General features: G+C 42.1%; 2 protein-coding genes across 3 annotated transcripts in view; one reads left to right on the plus strand and one right to left on the minus strand.

Moving 5' to 3' along the window:
- Positions 1-1,066: 1,066 nt before the first annotated feature.
- nvd (cholesterol 7-desaturase nvd) overlaps positions 1,067-19,878 on the minus strand; it is a 47,353-nt gene continuing 28,541 nt past the window's right edge. The window contains exons 6-9 of one of the 2 annotated variants that reach the window (XM_089249711.1): positions 14,668-14,846; positions 13,732-13,977; positions 12,716-12,889; positions 1,067-1,374 (exon numbers count right to left, since the gene is read on the minus strand). In XM_089249711.1, the coding sequence (XP_089105837.1) occupies positions 1,210-1,374; positions 12,716-12,889; positions 13,732-13,977; positions 14,668-14,846 (764 nt within the window). In that variant the 3' untranslated portion in view covers positions 1,067-1,209. The remainder of the gene's footprint in view (positions 1,375-12,715; positions 12,890-13,731; positions 13,978-14,667; positions 14,847-19,878) is intronic. The other variant, XM_089249712.1, reaches the window with a different exon arrangement.
- LOC149069549 (uncharacterized) lies at positions 15,709-18,025 on the plus strand. The gene has a single exon (XM_089249713.1). It carries the CDS (start codon positions 15,774-15,776, stop codon positions 16,833-16,835), a length of 1,062 nt encoding a protein of 353 aa, XP_089105839.1. The 5' UTR covers positions 15,709-15,773; the 3' UTR covers positions 16,836-18,025.

Here is a 19,878-nt window from a genome sequence, read left to right on the forward strand (position 1 = left end):
AAATATCAAGTGGTCACATGCCTTCAAGAAAACGGCATCCACTTTCAATACCTGCTCTAATCACAATGAATGACACTCGAACATACAGTGCACAATCCAAGGTCAGTTACATATCAAGCAGATAATTATGTGTATGGTATATTTTGTGGTGTACTTCATTATGTGGGCTGGTTCTGTACATATTTCTCACGAAATATAGTATGTAATACACTATGTAACCAAAAAATTGACTTGGTATATTGCTACATACATACCAGTGTTACTAGTATGGGAGCTTTAGAAAAGTGTGCTGTGATATATATCGACAGCCCAGTTCAAAAAGGCAACAACTCAGAAAATTTCATTTCATTCACCATGAGAATGGTGGAAAATGCCTCTACGTATTGCAAAACAGCAACAATAGCCAACTCTGCATATACATTTCCTACCGTAAAGAAATCTGAGGTGATTTCCATACAAAGTGAATCTTTAATGCGGATATCTCAAAACATAGAACTTTGTGTTGTCGCCTTTTTGAACTGGGTCGTCGATATCTATATGTAAATATTGGAGATGAGTATTTGCTTTAATTACTGAGACATTATCTATCATTGTACAGGGTGTATATAATTAAAGTTTGCATGTTCCGATTTGTCTGCAGTCTTAAAACTACCTGTCAAAAAATTATGAAACTTTAGGAACGTCTCAATGAAGGGGTGGGCAGAATTTTTTTGGAAACACCTTCAAAGACCGAAAAATTTGACGTAGCTTTCAATGTGAAATCGCGGTGTTTGTGAAAGAGTTCCATCAGTGAAGTACGTTATTGTGAAGTCAGCGTCATAATCTTTAGTGAAGAAATAAGAATGGAAATGTTTAGGTGTATAGTTGGCGTGAAGCTCTGGCTGTTTGGCCCCATGTTTAAGTTGCAAGGGGAAATTTAATTATATGTGTATACTTTTGTATATGTGCTTCTCTTATGGTAATTGGTTTGGGGTTTCTGTCTATAATGTAGTTTCAGATGTGGCAGAATTTTAGCCATATTTTCGGGTGTACAGTGCAACAAAGAATTGTTAAAAACCACTGGTTTATAGAGAGAACTTTATTTAAAAAGGAAAATATCATATTTACGATTTTCAACAATATTCCAGAAGCAAATACTGTAAATATATGTATGTATATAAATGCTTCAACAGTTGACGTTTGTTTGTATTCTGTGGTGGGCCCCAGGCATCACCAATCAAGGCTGCGATCTTGGATATCTCTCAGCGTGGGACTGTTTTCTGTGTAAAACTGTGAGTACCATCTTCTGTAGCGGTTGATGAGTCTGTCTTCTTTAACAAGGACTGGATTGCTGATGAATTTCTTGTTGTTCCATATCATGATGTCCCTTTCCAGCTGTCAATCATAAAAGTCTCAATAACGATTTATAATACATGCAAAAAAAAGCATGTACTGGTATTGTATTCAATGCTGAAAATTCTTATGAACTATTGAAATGAAACATAGCCAGAGCTGACAGCAGCTCAAATATTTGGTGGGTTGATCAAAAGGTCGCAGCACCAGGCAGTTTAATATTTGTAGTAAGTGAGCGCACAAAAGCATAAAACATGGCTGATCTGAGTAGAGAATATAGCAATGTGTTGAGCTCTGAATAAACCATTGCTTTCCTTTCAGCACTTGCTCATCATTATAATGGAGATTCCAAAAATGGATGCTTGCTTAAAACCCTCCTCCTTAGTAGCATAGGCGTAAATATACTGTAATAAATGGAAATATTGATTGGACTCAAAAATGTTGGAGGGGCTCGAAATCGGAGAAAAGTCGGGGAAGAACAGAATAAACTAACGCCTATAGTCCGTTTCAGGTTAACTTTGCAGTGCAGAGAAAGGTAGAGAGTGTATTCCTTCGCCACAAAATATAGTTCCCATATATCGGAGGCTTACGATGATCATTTATGCAGAATATTTCAATTTTTTGAATGATTGAAAATGAATACTGAAAAAATAGTGTTCTGAATCGATCTTTATTCGTTTAAGAATTTTAAATTAGAAAAAAAAATGGTCACCATTATACGTGAAAAGATTTTTCTCAGTGAGAATAAGCTATACCTTACCGCGACCGCGCATCGATACATTGGTTGAAAGGCTTTCGTTGTCATAGTAACGTGTGATGCGGTTCCCTTGTAGCTTCCCTTCCACTGTAAAGTTAACCTGAAACGAACTATAGTGCTCCTTTCCCTTATTAACGCTGTTCTTCCCCAACTTTTCTCCGATTTTTGAATTCAAATATTTCGACGAGTATTGCGCTTAGGAACATGGAATTTATTTTTATTTTTTTGGTTGGCTTCAGGGGACACAAGGCAACAACTTTCTAATTGTTTTTTTTAGGACAGGGTGCCTGTATAAAAATTTAGATTTTCTATTTTACGACACACTGTTTTTCCACTCTCAAAACTGGTATAGGGTGATTTCTCTGAATACGTTCTGAGCATTTTCTAAATTAAGACCCTGCCCGTAGCGAGAAATTTCGTTCGGGGGTGGAGCAAAGTGATGGAACAATAGATTTGGCCATCTTCCCTTTTTCCGGTCATTTTCTCACATTTCGGGCGGGGGGGGGGGGGGCAGACCCCTATGCCCCCCCCCCCCCCACCACCCCATCGCTACGGCCTTGTTAGAACCATGCATGTACGACGAACGGTTGATGAGATAAAGGACACCCTGCATTAGCCCTTCTAGGTAGCCCTTCAGAGAGAGAGAGAGGTAACACGTTTCAGTATCTTTAGTCAAATCACTTGAGAGTATATAAAGGGTCAAGGTTTCTAGAATATATAAGGTTAAGTATTAGCAAGCGCGCGCTTCAGAATGAAACTGGTTTTGACGTCACCCGATTCCTCACATGACCCCCTCAAACGGGAGCATAATGTAAAATTGTTGGTTTTTCATGAATTTTTTTGCATAGTTTTCACGCTCAGAACTTCATCATTTTTTTTTAGCGGATGCCACAAAAACCGCTCATTGTCAAGATAATTTTTTTTTATTTTTAAAAAATTTATTTGATTTTTAATGAATTTTTTTCCCAACTCATGTATGCAATGTTAAGTCAATGGAAGCAGCTTCTCTCATCCACGAGAGGGAAATTCTAGAAACCATGAGAGGGAAATTATCAGGAACGCGTTTTTACGGAGAAAAAAACATACACGGAAAGAAAAATATCAGATACATTTGAAAGTGTTTAATAATTTTGGTTGAATTAAAAAAATTTCTTGATAATAAGTTATTATTAATTATTACTATTTATAACTATTTATTATTAATTATTATTTATTACTAGTTATTATTAATTATTATTTATTACTAGTTATTATTAATTATTATTTATTACTAGTTATTATTAATTATTATTTATTATTAATTATTATTTTGAACTCGCCCACACCTGAACTTGTTTAAACAGTTATAATGTAGTGAAATTGATTCCCAAACAAGATGCCACGGAACCGTGGGTAAGGGGCAATAACAAGAGGAAGGGTTTTCGTTTGTTTTTTAACTGCATTAAAAAAAGTAATCGCGCTCTTTCCTAGTGTAGTCTTAACGCATGGGCCCACCCGGACACGGCCCGGGGGGTCTCACGCATGATTATGAGATATCGTTCGAGATTAAGCATGCAAATTGGTAAGCAATCACGGGGCCGCAAGGAGGGGGGAGCAGTCATGTCTGGTGCCCTGGGCGCTGAACCAGAAGGGGTACAAATTTCAACCTTTAACCTCTCCTTCAATATTAAAAGGAGACACTAAAATTCGTGCTTGCCCCGACTGACCAATCATCTAGTTGTGGCACTGTGTAACCATTTCTAGTTAGGTAGGGAGGTCTTAAAAAAATCAATGTCGTCCAAGATGCTCTTAGGACGACTCTGCTCTTCCCTCCGAGTACGGCAGTGCCGCGAGAATGTTAGGGATTATATTAAAGACAGTGACGGGGCTGTGATTCCCGAATGGTGAGCCACATCATCTTGAGATGCCATTGCTATTTGTACCGCAAATATTCTGATATTCTGCTGATACTTTTATTGAAAATTGTCTTATTACTACATATAGGCGTACGCAAGATTTTCTCAAGGGCTGAGGTCGGGGTTTCATTTTTTTTCTGATGGGGGTGGGAGGCCCGTCGTTTCAATATTTCCTGGGGGGGGGAGGAGGGGGGGGGGGAACAAAGAACTTATACTCAATATATGTATACACATATATCGCTTCTAGTGCATTTTTTAAAGCCGGGGAAGGGAGCAAGATTCCCCCGGACCCTCCAAATGACGGGCCTGGAGGGGGGGGGGGATGAGATGGGTGATCTCCGCCTAGTCAGTTAAAAAATTGTATTATTGGTATATGTGGGAGGGTCCGAGTGCCCTATATCCTCTAATGATGAAAGTATCATCATGAGATCAATATTGAGTGCCGTGACGTACTTTTAAATTGAATTCTAAACAAATTTATTAGAATAGCTCATGGTATTCATAGCCAATCTAATGGCAAACCATTTTGTAATTGGAAGTTCACTACTTTCATAGCCATAGGCAGAGACAGATTTCAAAGGTTGGGTGGGTGGCACGATGATGATGCTGGGGAGGGCAGGATGATGTCAGTTCATATACATGCACATGCATTATAGATCCGTCGGTTCAGTCATTGACGTAGGGAATGCATTGCTCCCCCCCCCCCCCGTATCTCCATCCATGTTTGCGGCAAAACGCGACATGCCGTTTGAGAATCTGAGAATCACATCTTTATAACAGTTGCACCCTGGGGTTTAGGAATCACAGCCCAACTATACTGTAAATATGGCTCATATAATTTTATGCCAAAAATATCTACCCCTCTTCTGTCACTATAGTTATTCAGGATGGTTCACTATGGTTTCGGGTGATCAAAGATAATCTCTTTCGAACATTTCAGTCTTTTACGTACTTGAAACACGTTATACCGTCGGAGTAGGTGCCCGAAAATGTAACACCACTCGTCTAGGCTCCTCGGAAATGTAACACCACCCGTCTAGGCGCCGCAACAATATAACATACATGTGTTAAATGTTTTTTCCGTTCTGGGAATCTATAAGCGAATATTTTTTGTATAGTTTGCCATTTCCAAACGCATACTCTTCTCATTCAAAACGGTTCTTTCTTCCGTCCAGAGAAGTCGATTTCTCTCGAAATAACGTGTGTACGATAGTCATAAGAAATTATTTCGCTATTGATATTTGTCTGTTGTGAATTTACTACAGCAAAATAACCATGCCAAGTTGTGCTGTTGCGTCTTGCACAAACACTTATGCAAATACTAGTGGAAAAGAAATTAAGTTTCACAGGTTTCCCAAGGATGAAACTGTAAGAAGAGAGTGGGTAGTGAGGTGTCGAAGAGCTGACGAGATTAATGTGAAAAATGCTGTTGTTTGCTCGGAACATTTTACTGCTACTGATTATGAACGGGACTTGAAATCAGAACTTTTGGGAACACCACATGCCAAAAAGTTGAAATCAACAGCAATTCCAACAGTGATTTTACCTTCAGTGATATCTCCATCAATTTGCAGTGGTGCAGTAACTCCTACTACATCGTCTAAATTTTCAAGAAGCACAAGAGCAGAGATGCGTGAGGTAAGACAGCGTGCTTTTTTAACGTTCTCTAATTTGTCACCAAAAAAGATATCTAAAGATAATCTCGATGCATCGTTAAAAAAAAAATCCGCAAAATAGCATAAAAAGAGCAAATACCGATGAGTTGCATAAGCTACGTGTAAAAAACAAGAAGTTGAAAGATAAAATTTTAAATCTTCAAATGAAAAATAGAGAATTGAGACGCAGAATGACTGCGAGTGAACGCAAAGTCAAAGAATGCGAAATGCAATTTTCTTCCAACGTAAATGATAGAGTGCAACAGATTCTAGGGGGCGTTTTTACTGAAAATCAAATAAAGCATCTGGTTGAAGGTAAAAAAAGATCAAATTGGTCTAAGCAAGACATCAGCAAAGCTCTAGCTATTAGAACGTTATCGAAGAAGTGTTACGCATACCTTCGGAATACGTTAAAATACCCCTTGCCTTCACCATCCACACTTAGAAAATGGATCGCACGCTCTTTCAGATGTTATCCCGGAATTTTATACGAAGTCATTAGTTTAATGGAAATTCGTATCCCCAACGTTTCTGTGACTGACCGCCTTTGCGTTTTATCTTTTGATGAGATGAACATCGACTCCAGAATACAGTATGACAGAAGCGTTGATAGGATTCTTGGACCATATAGCCAGGCTCAAGTCGCGATGGTGCGGGGTCTGTTCGCAAAATGGAAGCAGCCCGTCTTCTACGAATTTGACCAGCAGATGACTGCCCTGCTTCTCAAAACTATAATAGCAGCTGTACATAAAGCAGGTTACGAAATCGTAGCGGTAGTGTCCGATATGGGGGGAAAAAATCAAAAATTATGGAAGGAACTAAATATCAGTGAAAGTAATTGTAGCTTCCCACATCCTGTGGAAGAAAACAAAAGAGTGTGGGTTTTTGCTGATTTTCCCCACCTATTAAAGCTACTGCGGAACCATTTTTTAGATAGTGGATTCACACTTTCTAGTGGTAAAAAAATTGAACGTGCATTGATGGAAAACCTGCTCGCTTTAGACAGCACAGGCGAATTAAAGCTATGTCACAAATTGACGTTAAATCATATAACTGTTGCTGGCCGAGACCGCCAACGAGTTCACCTTGCGGCAGAACTCTTCTCGAATACAGCTGCTAAAGCCATAGAATACCTGTTTCCAGAGGAAAAAGAGGCTGGGGATTTTTTTTCTCTGGTCAATGACTGCTTCGACATTATGAATTCCAGAATACCGAACAATGCCGTTCCCACAGCATGTGGATATGGAATGCATATTGAGTCTCAAAATGAAATTTAAAAAAAATTTAAACATATGGCTGAAACTAAAAGAGTAGGCCAACGAAACAACCTCATGCCGTTTCAGAAGGGATTGATCGTGTCAATTAATGCCCTGACTGGCTTGTTCTCTGATATGAAGGAACTTGGTATCAAGTACATATTGACATCAAGGTTGAACCAAGACTCCTTGGAAAATTTCTTTTCGAGAATCAGAGGACTTGGGCAGTTTTACGATAACCCACTGCCGGTCGAGTTTAAACATCGCCTGAGACTCTCAATCATCAGTCCAGAACTTTCCGCATCAGCATTATCTGCTACACTACCCGTGCTTGATGACGACCAAATAATGACAACAAAATTTTTTTCTGGACTTTTGCCGGATATGTCAGAAGCACTAAGGATGGTTGAAGGTGAGGAAGAACTCGCAGATATATCGTTAGAGGAAACTTATAACACGGTGTCTGCTTTTTCATCAGAATCAGCATCTGAATGTTCTTCCGAAGGCCTCCACTATCTGGCAGGCTACATTGCTTTCAAGTGCCGAGACATCGATTCCACAATGGGAACTCCATCTGGGCAGTTGATGAGAACACCTTGTCAAAGTTCATCCCAATCCGGATGGATTTGCAAACTTTCGAGAGGAGGACTCCTAATTCCATCCCAAAATTGGCTTGAAAAAATCAGAAACTGGGAAATTATTTTTGCTGGACTGCACGGAACCTCGTTCTGCTCTGAGAAAAAAATAATTAAATCTCTGTGCAAAACTATATCATCAAAATATCCCGAAGTGAACGAAAAAATTATAAACACTTATGCACGAGTAAGAACATTCATCAGAATAAGGCAAGTAAATCTTCAGACGAAACTTAGGAAAGCTTCGGAAAGAGCCCAAAAGAAAACTCGTAGATGGCAAGCTTCAAAAAAATGAGTGAGTAACACAATATTTTAACCTTCGCTTCAATTCCCCACATCTTTAAAATAGTTTTTTCATTTCATCTCATTTATCTTTAATAGTGTTATTTTTCTTTTCCATATATAACGAAACCTCGCTATAACGATACTAGATACAGCGATAAATCCCTCTTCCACACTATTTTCTCAAGTCTGGTTTGGAAATGTCTATACTCTAATGTTAAACTGCTGCCTCTCGATTTAGCAATAATCCTTATGAAACGATATTTTTTCTTGTCCCACATTGTATCGTTATATCGAGGTTCACTGTAATTTAATGCATAGCTGCATAAACTTCGGCCCGCAAGCCAGTCTGATCCACTCAATAATTTTATTCGGCTCGCTGTACGATTTCGAAAAAAATTATATTTACAAATACGCTTTAAAACAGGCATCTTCAACCCGTTGCTCGCGAGCATCATGGTACTCCCTGAACCACCCAGAGCGCTCAATACTCGTGTCCGATGTCGTGCTCACGAGCACATGATTAACAATTCCAATTAAACACCTTGTACACATTGCATTCAAGGATTGAAATCATCGTGATTTCATGCATTCGTATGTCAAACTTGCTGTAAGGGTGCTCTTCTTTTGATGATGAGTACAGGCAGTGCTCGCGACTAGAAAAAGGTTGAAGAACCCTGCTTTATAATACGTTTGGTTAAACCAAGCGTGCACAACTTCCGGCCCCCAGGGGCGAAATTAGACAGCTGCGAAGGGTGCGATCGCACCGGGCCGCAAAATATTATGGGCCGTAAAAATGGGTTTTACTGCATTGATTATGTATAATATTTTACGCTAATTTGAAAAGTCAAAACTTGAAATTTTATTGAATCCATTGATGAAAAATACGTCGATTTATTAAAAGACACACACATATGGTAGTGAATCTGCAGCACCCCACATCCTTGGATGGGGGCCTTAATTTTTGAAAGGACCCCCAGACTAAGATTTTTATCTACTTCTTTAGTTGAAATTCAAGAAAATTTATATTTTTATATATAATATATATAAACATAAGACCGATAACTAAAGCCCCCACAGCCCGGTCTGCCTTTCCCATAAATTGGCCATGGCTTTAACACTGTGATGAGCCCTTGGTGCGCCCGTCATCCCGATTCAAAATCTTATTTCAGAGTATTAGACATCAGGGCCGCAACTAGATGCTTGGTCAGCCGGGGCAAACATGCATTTTGGCGCCCCCCTCATAATGTTGAAGGAGAGATTAAAGAGTGAAATTTGCGCCCCCTCTAGCACAGCGCCCGGGGCACCAGACCCGCCTGCACCCCCCCCCCCAGTTGCAGCCCTTGTAGACATAATATTGTTTTACATATTTCTCGTGAACGTGAAGCTTTGTAACCACCTGCACAGCCCATGCGCTAAAACGGCCCTACTTACTGGGGCCTCCTCCTCGGAAAATTTTTTTACGGATCCAAATTCGAAGACCCCCACCCCTAAAAGAAATTTCGGTGGATTTATAGAGCAAAAATTAGTTAACTTCAGAGCCTAACCCCTATCACCAGGACCACAAAACTTTTCTTGCACCGTGCCGCTGAATGACTAAATCCGGCCCTGTCCCCTGGCCAAAGGCACTTCAACCTGGGGTTGAAGATGTTTGAGCCCCTCCCTACTAAATTGTGCGAAGGGGCTGAGCCCCCAATGATTAATAAATATATAATGCAACGTACCACTGCCCCTCCAGTCCAGGGACAGTGGGACAAGAGATATCATCCGGCTCCATGAAAGTGTTGTTAAGTAAGTACCGAGTGCTTACAACACGATAATTGTATCACTTTGTGGGCCGCAGACTAAAAAAGTACACGCCTGGGTAACACGTATACGGAATCGAATTATATTAACATAACGCACTAATGCCTGTGGTGCAGTAGTAACTATGCAGAAATTATTCAAGCATCACTTAAACATTTTGAAATTAAGTTTATCCCTGTTTTCATCCGCAAACCGAAGAGTCTGAAATCCGTGACCTGGATCAAAGATGTTTTGTTAATCATTGAACGCATGTTGTTTAAATATTGGCGCTCCCGGGCAGGGCCGTAACCCAGAGGGGAACGGGCGGGTCTGGTGCTCCGAATCCGGGGCTGAAATTTATCCTCTAACCTTTATTTCGACATTACAAGGGGGCGCCAAAATACTTGCTTGCTCCGACTGACCAAGCATCTATTTGCGGTCCTGTCCCAGGGCAAATGCTTCATTTCCCCATGCGGAAATCAGGCCCTGTTCTCTATGTTCAATAAGTAATGTGGGCAGGACCGCAACCAGATGATTGGTCAGCCAAGCAAGTACATATTCTGGCGTCCCCTTGTAATCAGGGTCGCAACTAGGGAAGAGCAGGTGGGTCTCGTGCCCCGGGCGCTGGCCCAGAGGGGCGCAAATTTTATTCCCAAACCTCTCCTTCAACATTACAAGGGGGGTGCCAAAATGCGCACTTGCTCTGGGTCAAGGGCGTAGCCAGGGCGGGGGGACTTGGGGGTCTGTTCCCCCCCCCCCCGAAATGTGAGAAAATGACCGAAAAAAGGGAAAAAGATGGCCAAATCCATTGTTCTGCGACTTTGGTCCCCCCCCCCCGAAATGAAAGTGGTTCCCCCCCCGAACGAAATTTCTGGCTACCCCCTGCTCTGGGTGACCAAGCATCTAGTTACGGCCCTGCTTGTAATGTTGATTGAAGGAGAGGTGAAAGGGTGAAATTCGCCCTTCCCCCGGACCAAACCCGCCTGCTCTCCCCTAGTTGCGGCTCTGAATGTAAGGCCGAGTTATAAGAAAAAGATGAAAACTTAACTTATTCCAATTTATACATTCCCACTGAACGTTGAATATCTAAAGGCCATCTTTTATGGGGAAAATGTTTTTCCCCATTCTGATAATTCCCTTTCCGTTTCCCCTTTTGATTTCACAAACGTGAATACTTCCCATTGATTTAACATTGCATACAAGGGTCGAAAAAAAAATCTGTCAAAAATAAAAAAACTTTCAAAAAAATAAAAAATATATATTTTGATAATTAGCGGTATTTGTGGCATCTACTCAGAAAAAATGATAGAGTTTTGTGAATTAGAACTATGCAAAAAAAATTATCAAAAAACAGTAATTTTACTCAGTGTTCCAACGGGAGACGGTCGCGTGAGGAATCGGGTGACGTCACTTGATTTTTCGAAAAGAGTAGCTAGAAAACCGGTTTTACAGCACATAAAGGGTGGTCTCATGAGGTGGTGGAGCACGACTCCACTGTAGTCGGTACCCGCTTACGTCACGCGTGACGTCATTCCCCTGCAGAACCGCGTGTGCTCTTTGCTACCTTGTCAATTACGGTAGTTTGCATAATCCCTGTACTGCCCATTTTGCTGAATTTTTTCCAAAATTACCTTTTTGATTATTTTCACTAGTATCAGTTTATTTATTGACTTGCTTCGTTCAGCCATTTGAACATTTAAAATGAGTTTTGCATTTGCTTATGAAGTAACTTTCACTAAGAATATTGTATCTATTCCAGAGTTGAATCACGTACGTTATAACTTTTATTGGGTTGATGGAAAGCCAACTCTAGACAGATAATTTCAGTTACCTTTTGAACAGTTTTTAATTACTTTTTCGTTTGCATTTGAATTAGGTGTAGGTTTTAGAAGTGTTAGTTTCGTTCTTATTACCAATACAACTGCAGCGTAAAAACATGGGAAGCAAATATAAGCGTACTCGTAGTTTACATACTCGATCGAGCCATTTGGACAAAGGACAACCATATTTTGCAAGTATCTGGACCTTTAGAAAAAAGTATAATAAAAGACTTGAATCCGAAGTTTCTTTGTTTTGCGAGAGTTGTTCTTGCAGGACGCAATCGCACAATTTGTTCGCATATTTGTTTATCACTGATTTACTCAAGAATCACAAAAAAATATTATGAAAATACCACATCACAGCACATACAAGTGGCACTAATACCGCATCAGTCACTTAAAAACAGTAAAATCAGAATCTAAAATTTTAAATGATCCTCTTCAATAACGTTTTATAGGCAGTTGTCGTCTGTGAGAAAAAAGTAGCAGGGCCGGGACCACGCCCTTTGAGACAAGGCGGCAAGCGCAACATCGCAAGCCGGGTTTCCCAGCAGTAGGGTTTTTTTTTTGCGTCGCGTGTAAGGTGAATCGTCCAGCGAGACATGGCGCCAATTCTACAGCAGGGAGTTCTCCTTCGAAGGGGTTAGCGCACCAGCCTCTCGAGTATAAAAACAAGCCTGCCGTTCGAAATCGGCAATAAATTGTAGGTTCCGGTCTAATTAGCCCTCTTGTGCAGAAAATGATGAAATGACCTTCTGATCACTAATGGAAGCAGTATGTCTGTTTTCCTATGCAGCGCAATACGCCTCAAGCCAGCGCTTTAGGTCGGGCGTGATTGGCCGACTGATGCTTCCGTCATGGCCACCACATCCTGGAGCAGAACCCCCTAGCCAGACTTTCCACGGGCCCCTTTATAGCGAACTTACAGCGTGAAAAAACAAAAAATGATGAAAATCTTCCCGGGTCCACACGGCTGGAGCCCTGTCAACCCTAACCTTGTGTGGACCACCATGAGTCAAGTGCATTGTGCGCCGCGCATTTCGCCGATCTTCTCATCATTTTTGTATTTTTCCTTCAGACCATAGCATGCAGACGTCAGAACAGCTGATGCGCTATGCTACGAAAACACAAGCGCGTAGCGAGATAAAGTTACACGTTTCTGCCGACGCGAAAGGGTCCTATTCTGTTCACGCGATGCAAAAAAAAATAACTTTTTCCTAGGAAAACCGGCTAAAGAGATTGAACAGCCCCTATTATATAGCCCTGGGAATAAGGGCGAACCATATAGCTCGACTTACCATTATGGCTTCCCCTCGTAAAAGGATGTTGGCGATTGGTTGAAAGAACCGAGTCTCTCCGTAAAGAAGGTGGACGATCCTCTGTCTCAGGGGACCTTCAGGGATTATATTCTGGAGGAACACTGCCCGACCGAAAGCTGTCCTGAAATGCAAGTGAACCATCGCCGGACCAATCTGAAAAAATAAAGTGCCATTATTATGATAAGCGCCGTTTATACCGGAAGAGGGGACCACACCCCCCTCCACAGTAATGCCTAAATATACAACCAGATGCGTATTTACAGGTGAGAAGGGCTTTGCGTGATATAGCTCAGCATGGCCAGTTCGGAGGGGCGGCAAATTTGAGGAATGAGTGGGCCAAGAAAATTATTAGAATGGTGGGATTGGAATGGTAGCCTTCCATGTGAGGAATCAAAAGAGTGACTAAGAGAGCATAGAACCAATCAACGAGTGACCCAGATAGCGAGGAGCCGGGCCAGGCCAAAAAAAGGACCCGGAGAGACCTAGAGATCAAATTACCAGGTCAGTGAACGACCAAAAGAGTGACCAATGAAATGAATTTCAACACCCAGTCCTATCTAGCGTCGTCTTACCGTAAAGGGGGAAAGAGCCAAATCCTCCTAGAGAGTAGTATCTAGGAGGCTTTGACAGAGCCCGGGTCATGTCTGGTCCTACAGCCCCCCCCCCTTCTCAAAGAGCTAGAAATACAATAGGAAGTGATAGTTTTTTTGCCTTTTTACTCTCGCCGTACGTTCTTTATTCTCATTAATTCGCTCACCCCGGTAAATAGAAGAAACAGCGTGGGGGAAAGGTATATTCTTGAATTATTGTTGGATTGGGTGCTCACGTACCCTGAGATCTCAGGTTCCCATCTCATAAATTAAATTTTGAATAAATTCAATTAAATAAGTTGAAAGGGGTCCGGATAAGACAGAGGGGCCATGGGAAGAAAATATGGTCTAGAGTCGGGGGCATGGGGTCTAATGAAGATTGATAAACACTGGGTTAGATACTACCTGTCTGATGTCGATGTTGAAGCCCGTGAGAGGTACCTTGAAGTCGGAGACGGTCACGTGCTGGCTGAGGGTGACTTTGGCCGTGTGGCCGAAGCCTTCGTCGAGACAAGGCTCCCAGTTCGGACGCCAGTCGTGTTTCATGAACCTCCAGTCGAACCTGCGGTTGAAGAACTTCTTGCCACAAAATATGGACGGCGAGTGGAGTTCGTGGAGGTGGAACACGTCCGCTCCGTTCTCCGGAATCTCCTAAAATCAAGACAGCTCATTTATTCTTGCGAAAAGCATGGGAAGAATCTGAAAGAAGGCCTTGAAAAGGCCCGAAACGACTGTTACTCGCGTGCGGAAAATTCATCAACGAAGTGGCATAGTGAGTGAGTGGATGAGCAGGTGAGTGAGAAAATGCGTGATTGATCAAGTGGGTCAGGGAGATAGTGATGGAGAAAATGAGCGAAGGAGGGAGCAAGTGAACAGATGAGCAACTGAACAAGTGGGTGAATCACTCGGAAACTCACCCACTCACTCTGCAATTCATACTGTCACTCACTAGGCCACTCAGTCGCTCATTCAATTGGTAATTAACCTATTGACTCGATCACTAATACACTCACTCACTTGATCACTTAAACGGTTTACTCACTTAATCATTTACTCGGTTATTTCTACGATCACTCACTCAAGAAGTTATAAGCTCTCAATCGCTCACTCACTCGGTCACTCTCTTCTGTTTTCGCTAGTTTCTTCACCAGCTCATTTGACTAATCACTCGGTCCCATATTCGTTCACTTGCTCAATCATTCTGTCACTCACCCACTTTGACGAACTGTTGTTGGTGAATTTTCCCCAGCGGTAATTTTTCCGTCGGTGAATTATTTGTTAGTGAATTTTCCCAATGGTGAATTTTGGTTGCGTCGGTGAATTTTTTGCATATCCACTTACTTGTATGTGGCATCGTACAACGTGTTCAGTCCGGCCCTTGTAAACCCAATCTTTTCGAGCGATTTCGTCGATTCGTGGAACTTCCCAGGACGGTGCCGATCCCTCGGCGTGGTGCCACAAGAAGATGAACCCGTTCTCTTCGCAGCACAACCAGCTCTTCGTTTTGGCAACTTCTGGTACTACGGAATAAAGAGCAAATTGTGTGTGAAATGTATGTACAATGTGTACTTTTTCATGGGAAGTGTCCGAAGTCTTGCCAGTTCACGAATCTGACTTATACAAGAAGCTATAATTAGGCTACTTCAGGGTTTTACTGGCTAATTCGACAATCGACCAAACGTCGTTCAACTAACCATGAAATGGACGAGGGCAAGACCGTAGCGGGAAGGGGGAAAGGGGTCTGGTTCCCCCCGAAAGGTGAGAAAATGAACAAAAAGAGGACCAAATCTATTGTTCTATCACTTTGGTTCCCCCGCCCCCGAAATGAAAGTGGTCCCCACCTCCGAACGAAATATCTGGCTACGGGACTGGACGAGGGTCAGGTGATCTGCTCACAAAATAAGAGGGTCAATTGCACTGGAGTTCCCCCTCCCCCCTCTTATCACTGAGGTTCTTATCTCCTCCCTATTATAGGTTGGTTGCACTGGGGGCGGGTGAATTGCGTGAATCTTTTAATGCTGCCATCTATTTTTCTAACTATCAGTGAAGTGTAATGATTGAATATTCGTACCGTTGTAGAAATATTCAATCATTACACTTCACCCATGGTTTGAAAAGTAGCTGGCCAAGAGGTTAAGAGTACAAATATTATATTATATATGTATTTCAACTCAAAATATTCCGGGTATTTCGAATCGGGACAGCTGGCCACCCTATTTAAAACATTTATTATTCTGAGTATGATCGATCACGTACTCTATTTGCCACAATGTCTATCACCTAGCCGACCGAACGGACCAGTCAGAGTCGTCCATGCGTACCGTTTGTCTCCATGGTGACTTCTCAATAATCTTTCAGCATCTGTTGTTAGTGGACATGTCAGAACATTTTCCAAAGATCGAACTGGTGGTAGCTGAGCTTCCGTACGCGCAGAAATCCGTGAAAATATGGAAAGTTCGTTTTCCGAAAGCGACCTGGTGATAGACAACTATAACATGGAGTTGTCGCTGAAGGGAATGTCACCGAGCGGACACGTCGTCATCCTGCGAAACTCCAAGCGCTGGGACAATCGGTCTCACGACTTCGTGAAGGTCCAGTTCATCAAGAGCAAGCCGTTCAAAGGATCCAACGGCAAACTGTGGTACCTTAAAGCGAAACTCATAGAGGGCAAGACCCTGAGCTGCGAGGCGTCACTCTACCTCCAGTCGCAGTTCGTCGACGAGCTTATGGTGTTCGTGGCCGTGACGGCCGACGAGCTGTCCACGGACAAGAGGATCACCAAGACCAGCGCCTCGATGTTCTCTCACCAGCGCGACTCCTCGCCTGATTTCTTGTTCGACTTCGGCGCCCAGAACACCATCAACATCGGCGTCACGGTCAAGGCCGTCCCTGTCAAGAGGGCGCTGTTCGGGTTCATCGGCCGCTCCTGCAGCGACTGCGTGCTCACCACGACCGGCAAGTACGAGAGTAAGTGCTCCAGGGACTTCAGGTCCCTCCTGGACAGCGGCGACAACAGCGACTTCGTGATCGACGTCGACGGCGTGTCGATCCCGTGCCACAGGAACATCATCTCGTGCCGCTCGTCGTTCTTCGCGGCGATGTTCAGGTCCGAGCTGAACGAGAGCAAGGAGAACAGGGTCAAGATAACGGGCTTCGCGGCGTCCACCGTCCAGGACATGGTGTCTTACCTGTACACGGCCTACCTGCCGAAGCTGTCGGTTGAGCGGGCCCTGCAGCTGCTGAGGGCCGCCGACATGTACGACGTGCCGGACCTCAAGGAGGAGTGCGAGAGGTTCCTGTCGAAGAACATCGCGATGGAGAACGCCTTCGACATCCTGCTGTTCTCCGACATCTACTCGGCGTCGACGGTCAAGAGGAAGGCCTTCGACTTCGTGGAGTGGCACCTTTCGGCCTTCGAGCACAAGCAGTTCGACATCCTGCTGAAGAGCCCGAAACTGCTCAAGGAGCTGCTCATCGCCCAGGCATCGGCCTCTTCTGCCCCAAAGTAGACCTTATAGAGATAGTGCCCTAAATAGACCTTATAAACCTTATGACATAGTGTCTGAGTCACGTATTGGCGTCGACAGCAAATGGAATAAACGTTAAGCTGAACGACTCTTGGCTATTTATTCTTCATGTAAACATTTTACAATAATATGTATTTCTTTTTATTATGAATGCATTATTATTAGCGTAACCAACTAACAACGCTCTTAAAGCGTTAATATTTGGCTGTTCTTGTAATTACGCGTAGACATAACCTTAGCTTCCTCCATCAAGTCTTGGCGAGTTTTCGTACCCGCAAGAAGTGATAACGCTTCGATTAACCAGTCATCTGGCCATGCCATATATTTTTTGATTTAAAAACGTAATTTTTAACATGATGTGTGTGGAGAGTCAATTTCAATGTATTCATAAAAAAACATTAATCAGAAAAATATATTTCATTAGCTTTAAACTTTAAAAAAAAGGGGGGGGGGGTTGAAGAAATTAATTGGCCAGGTGACTGGTTAAAGATGCCAATAGGTAGAGGTCATGGTCGTTGATGGGTTCCAGTAGCATTATTCCATCGTGTACATACGATTTTAACATGGAGGCTAAGATCATAATTACGTCACTAAAAAGCGAGGCAAGCCAACACCTGCTATAGTAGACGACGTCTGCTATAGCTGCTGTTGGCCAAGTTGTGGTTTTTGTCTATGACTATAACGCCATCTGGATGGGCGATCAACCAAAACCTGCTTACACTATTATAGTTATAGCGTGCAAGTTCTTGAAATATGGGTTCCGACTGTCACATTCAAATATAGATTGAAAAGTTGTCCAGAAAAACTCTTCTTTGCTGTTGATAAGCGAATATAAAACCGGTGATTATGCATAATCACTGGATTTATTACGTTCACCACATAATATGTTAAGTTTTAAATGTGGATTAATCCGGTTATTACGCAAAATAACAGGCCTTTTGTTAACTTTTATAAATTTCACTAAATTTATCACTTTTATCGGCGATTATACATAATACCCAAGCACCGCTTGGTGAACATTATAAATCTTTCTACATTCACCGCATTCGATAAATTTCAAGTATCCACTTAACCGGGTACGCTTTGGGCATTGCGTGCATCTCCGATAAAAATTATGTAATTTTTTTAGTATTTATCAAATTTACCAACGATGCTAGGGTATTATGCATAATCGCAGCAAAAAAAAAAAAAAATCAAATTTACGGACACGATCTGCAAATAAATCGATTAGTTGTTGTGCATTATAACCGTTTATTACATTTTTTGTAACATATTATATACTAAAACATTTTAAGCCCTTGGCTTTTTAGCCCCGCCTCCCCTTTTAGTGACGTAATAGTGATCTCGGCCAATGAGCGTTACTCCATGTTAAAATCTCATGTATAGGATGGAATAACGCGTCCCGATAACCCACCACCGATTGACCATTATCACTACCTCTTATATACATCGATGCATATAGGAGGTAATGCCATAGTTACTTTCCGTTGCGTCTATTGCAGTGTTTCCCAAAGTGGACAATATCGTCCCCTGGTGACCAATAGAATGGTGCGGGGGGGGGGGGAATGGAAGTTACGGATTTAATAGAGGATCCTATTGGATTCATTTGAGTTGGGAGGCGATGAGAGAAAAAATTTTTGAAGAAGGAGGCGATGAGAGAAAAAATTTTTGAAGAAGGAGGCGATGGAATGAAAAGTTTGGGAAACTATTGTCAATTGCATAGTTTCCCAACCCTTTTTTTATCCCATCGCCCCCTTCTTCCGAAATTTTTTTCTCCCATCGCCCCTCAACGCAATCTAACCCATAGGATCCTATGTTATACCCGGAGCTTCTATCACCCCCTGGAACATTCTATCGTCTCCAGGGGGCGTTAATGCTCACGCTGGGAATCACTGGTCCATTGTAACGAATTCTTAGCCATCCACCCATATCCCTGGCTTAAATTTCGTGTTAAATACAGACTTGGATCCATATCTATAATATTAGTAATTAAAGCCAAATGGTCTAGATGGTGAGTCCCCCCCCCCCCCAGACGAATAATAGGGCGCATATTTGAGCTAGTACAGGATTCCAGAAGTCCCCCCCACCCCCACCAACTGTTTGGCAAGAGTTGACACAATATTAAAAAGCCGATAGGTGGCCTGCATTTTTCTGTGGAATCTCATTTTTTATGTGTTGTATTTCTTTTGCATGAACTTGTATTCATAATGTTTTGTGTATTTTCTCATGTTTTCTCGAAGCGGCTAAACATTGTATGTACGCATGGCCATTGTTGCATACTCTTTTCATTGTAAAGTATCGTTTACTATCAATAAATCTAACTTATGGGAAATATTTAAACTGTCCTGGACACATTTTAATAATTAGTAACACAAATCAGCCATTGCACTAAAATACTTATGACCTAGAGACTATTTTTTTTGGTGGATAAATTTAAAAAAAAGTTCAAATTTAACTCACAGGTGGCGCTGTGAAACGAAAACCTCGACGTAATACATAAAATAAAACTATTGTATTTGAATATGAGTGCCCTTTTTTCACATCGGGCTACATCTAAACGGCTGAAAGGGTGCTCCTGTTAAAATAAGGTAGATTTTTACGTAACGCAAATTCTCATAAACATTAATTGAAGGATAAAAAACTGGTAAACGCCAAACACCGGTTATTTCCACGTTAAAGTATCAAATGAGAATTAAATGCTCGATACTTTAACGTGGAGCCGGGGTTCTGGAAGGTCCTGGTCGTTCTCTTCGACCAGCCTTCAAGTAACAATACCGCTCGAGTGGCGTTGTGGTAAAATGCTCGTCTATCACCGTGAAGCTCAGATCAGCTTGCCGTCAGGTTCAGATCCCACGTTCGAACCGGGGCCAGATAACAAGATATTTTCCCTAGAGCTTGAAGTAACCACCGATAGATGGCGTCTTCGTTTCCAACCCAACTCGTTGACGGCAGTAAATTGCAGTATAGCGATATCGCCGGAGTCGGTGGGTGAGGAAGTTGTTGCCTTCCAACCTCCAACATTCGA

The sequence above is a fragment of the Pholcus phalangioides genome, unplaced genomic scaffold (assembly GCF_987345545.1).
Source record: "Pholcus phalangioides strain wild (caught in Gottingen) unplaced genomic scaffold, Ppha-v1.0 ptg000022l_1, whole genome shotgun sequence".
NCBI lineage: Eukaryota > Metazoa > Arthropoda > Arachnida > Araneae > Pholcidae > Pholcus > Pholcus phalangioides.

What these genes read in the sequence shown, in the direction of transcription:
- LOC149069549 (XM_089249713.1), top strand. Translation starts at nt 15,774, where the DNA reads ATGGAAAGTTCGTTTTCCGAAAGCGACCTGGTGATAGACAACTATAAC.